Source organism: Photinus pyralis, unplaced genomic scaffold (genome assembly GCF_008802855.1).
Source record: "Photinus pyralis isolate 1611_PpyrPB1 unplaced genomic scaffold, Ppyr1.3 Ppyr1.4_unclustered_Scaffold7908, whole genome shotgun sequence".
In the NCBI taxonomy this organism is placed as follows: Eukaryota; Metazoa; Arthropoda; class Insecta; order Coleoptera; family Lampyridae; genus Photinus; species Photinus pyralis.
This window is the reverse complement of record NW_022172275.1, coordinates 949-2,620: the sequence shown is the minus strand read 5'-3', so window position 1 is coordinate 2,620 and position 1,672 is coordinate 949. Positions and strand designations below refer to the sequence as shown.

General features: G+C 34.4%; 1 protein-coding gene across 1 annotated transcript; it reads right to left on the bottom strand.

Annotated features, from left to right (window-relative positions):
* Nucleotides 1–353: 353 nt before the first annotated feature.
* LOC116182892 lies at nt 354–1,472 on the bottom strand (the record flags this gene model as incomplete). Its single annotated transcript, XM_031503452.1, has 3 exons — nt 1,265–1,472; nt 878–1,217; nt 354–674 (listed from the first exon to the last, which is right to left on the bottom strand). Coding segments are annotated over exons 1-3 (857 nt in total), but the record flags the coding sequence as incomplete, so codon positions are not given.
* Between the last annotated feature and the right edge of the window lie 200 nt (nt 1,473–1,672).

The following is a 1,672-nucleotide window of genomic DNA, read 5'->3' as shown; positions in this document are numbered from 1 at the left end:
TTATATATTTTATATTACTTAATGTTAGTGGTGTTACTTTGAATATTACAATATAGTTTAAGATGTGAAATGAGTTACATTATGATGCAAACTATTGCTTACTTCCTGTAATTAAAGTATCATGAACGATAGATGGTTTGAAGTTAATAAACATCATGCAGTTATATACAATTTCATTTGTTATATGCCATAAATGTCTTGGTATACGATCACTTAGGATTTTATTTTTTTTCCCCGCTCCTATTAAATTTTCAATAATTATTCGACGATTAGCAATGGCCCTGGTTTTAAAGATTTCTTCTTCCGTTAACTGCGCTCCTTTCTTGAATGGGGGGATATTTAAATGGACATGCTTTTCTTCCAAAAGATCTGATATGTCAAATCCTCGGTTAGCCAAAACGTAATCTGCTTCCTTCAAAAGATCAAGTATGCCCGATATATGTGATATTTTGCGATCAGTAATAGAACCCCCATACACATCTGACACAAAGGCAATTTCTCCATTTTCCGTTCCACCAATCAGTACCTTGAAAGTATTTGTTCCATAGTAACTAGAGTATGTAGCTTGTTGTATTAGAGGATCACCACTGCGTTCGATTCTAAATTCCGTACAATCCAAGACTATCGTGTACTGGCCGTGCTTACACGTTTTTAAATCCCAGAAGTTGATTTGTCTAAAGTTTGTGTATAGGTGTTTTGTCCACTTTTCTACTATGGATTTTATTATTCGAATATCTGTGTCAAAAAGGGCAGCTAACGTCGTATAATGTAAGTTCAGTCTGTATTTCATTAGCGTGATTAAGAGCTCGTCTTCATTGGTAAATAACGAATGTGTTTTTGTGTATGAATTGCCAAAATATTGACAAAAAAAATAAACAATTTTCTGGAAAATCCCGTCATGTGTTTCATTTGAGCCTCATCTATGAAACTTGCGGATATTAATTGGGATCGCTTAAGACTAATGATCGTTTGAATTTGCGCATGATGTGTGCCACTTCTTTCCACTTCAACTTGTTCTTCTACATCTTCTGCGATAATGTCAACTATTTCATTGTCACGATTGACATTATGTTTGTCATTGTCGGTTACAATCTTTTGAGTATGCCTTGACAAATATCTTTCACTTCTTGCAGTAGAATCACGTTTCTCTAGATGATGAGAGCTCCTTGGCAAATTTTGTGATGGAATTGCACTTTTCTTAAGTATTTTCCATTGACCTGTGTTCAAAGTTTAAATAAATTGTGATAAGGAATACAAATACCACCTAAACTAGTCACAACGTAGTCATCATTTCGAAAATGTTTCTCACACACCTTTGCATGCTTTGAGGGCTGTTTTCCTGATTTGATCGCATTTAACCAAGATCGTTTTTCTTTTGCCTCTCTCGGAAACGAATGAAATTTATATTGTGTCGTCTTGGTGGTGGAATTACAGTTGTACACTGAACAATTGTAAGGCATTTTTTAGTATTCTTATGGAGAAATACATAAGAATAAAGTGAGGTTATGTTTAATACCAAAACTCGCCTTCAGCGACCTCTATTTGTAAGTGGTCTATTTATTGTGATCAAATGCATTTTGCCATTTTCCAAATTAAAATATGGACGACGCCCGCATTTGATTAGTCTAGTGGAAAAATATACTTCTCTATATAACAGAAATCACGCTGAACC